The sequence below is a fragment of the Nicrophorus vespilloides genome, unplaced genomic scaffold (assembly GCF_001412225.1).
Source record: "Nicrophorus vespilloides isolate i.1.1-1 unplaced genomic scaffold, Nicve_v1.0, whole genome shotgun sequence".
Lineage (NCBI taxonomy): Eukaryota > Metazoa > Arthropoda > Insecta > Coleoptera > Silphidae > Nicrophorus > Nicrophorus vespilloides.
The window spans coordinates 85053-85317 of record NW_017096654.1 but is presented as its reverse complement, the minus strand read 5'-3'; the positions used below and the strand labels follow the sequence as shown (position 1 = coordinate 85317).

The 265-nt window shown below is 38.5% G+C and overlaps 1 protein-coding gene across 1 annotated transcript in view; it reads left to right on the top strand.

Annotated features, from left to right (window-relative positions):
• Positions 1-265, top strand: part of LOC108557772 (fatty acid synthase-like) — a 14084-nt gene that overhangs the window by 7745 nt on the left and 6074 nt on the right. Inside the window, 1 exon segment of the mRNA XM_017914426.1 lies at positions 26-265. This exon segment is cut by the window's right edge and continues 2 nt beyond it. Within this exon segment, the coding sequence (XP_017769915.1) occupies positions 26-265 (240 nt within the window).

Sequence of the window (265 nt, the reverse complement as noted above, 5' to 3'; positions counted from 1 at the left end):
AATAATTAATATAAATATGATGTAGGAATTTCAGGAAGATTCCCCAACTCTAACAATGTGGAGGAATACAAAAAGAATTTAATGAACAAAGTGGATATGTGCGATGACGACGAACGTCGTTGGAAGCATACCGATCCGGAGATTCCAAAGTTAGCAGGGAAAATTAATCAACCGGAAAAGTTTGATACAGGTTTCTTTGGTATCCATCAAAATCAAGCCGAAGAGATGGACCCCGTTATTCGCATGTCCTTAGAAAGTGCATACG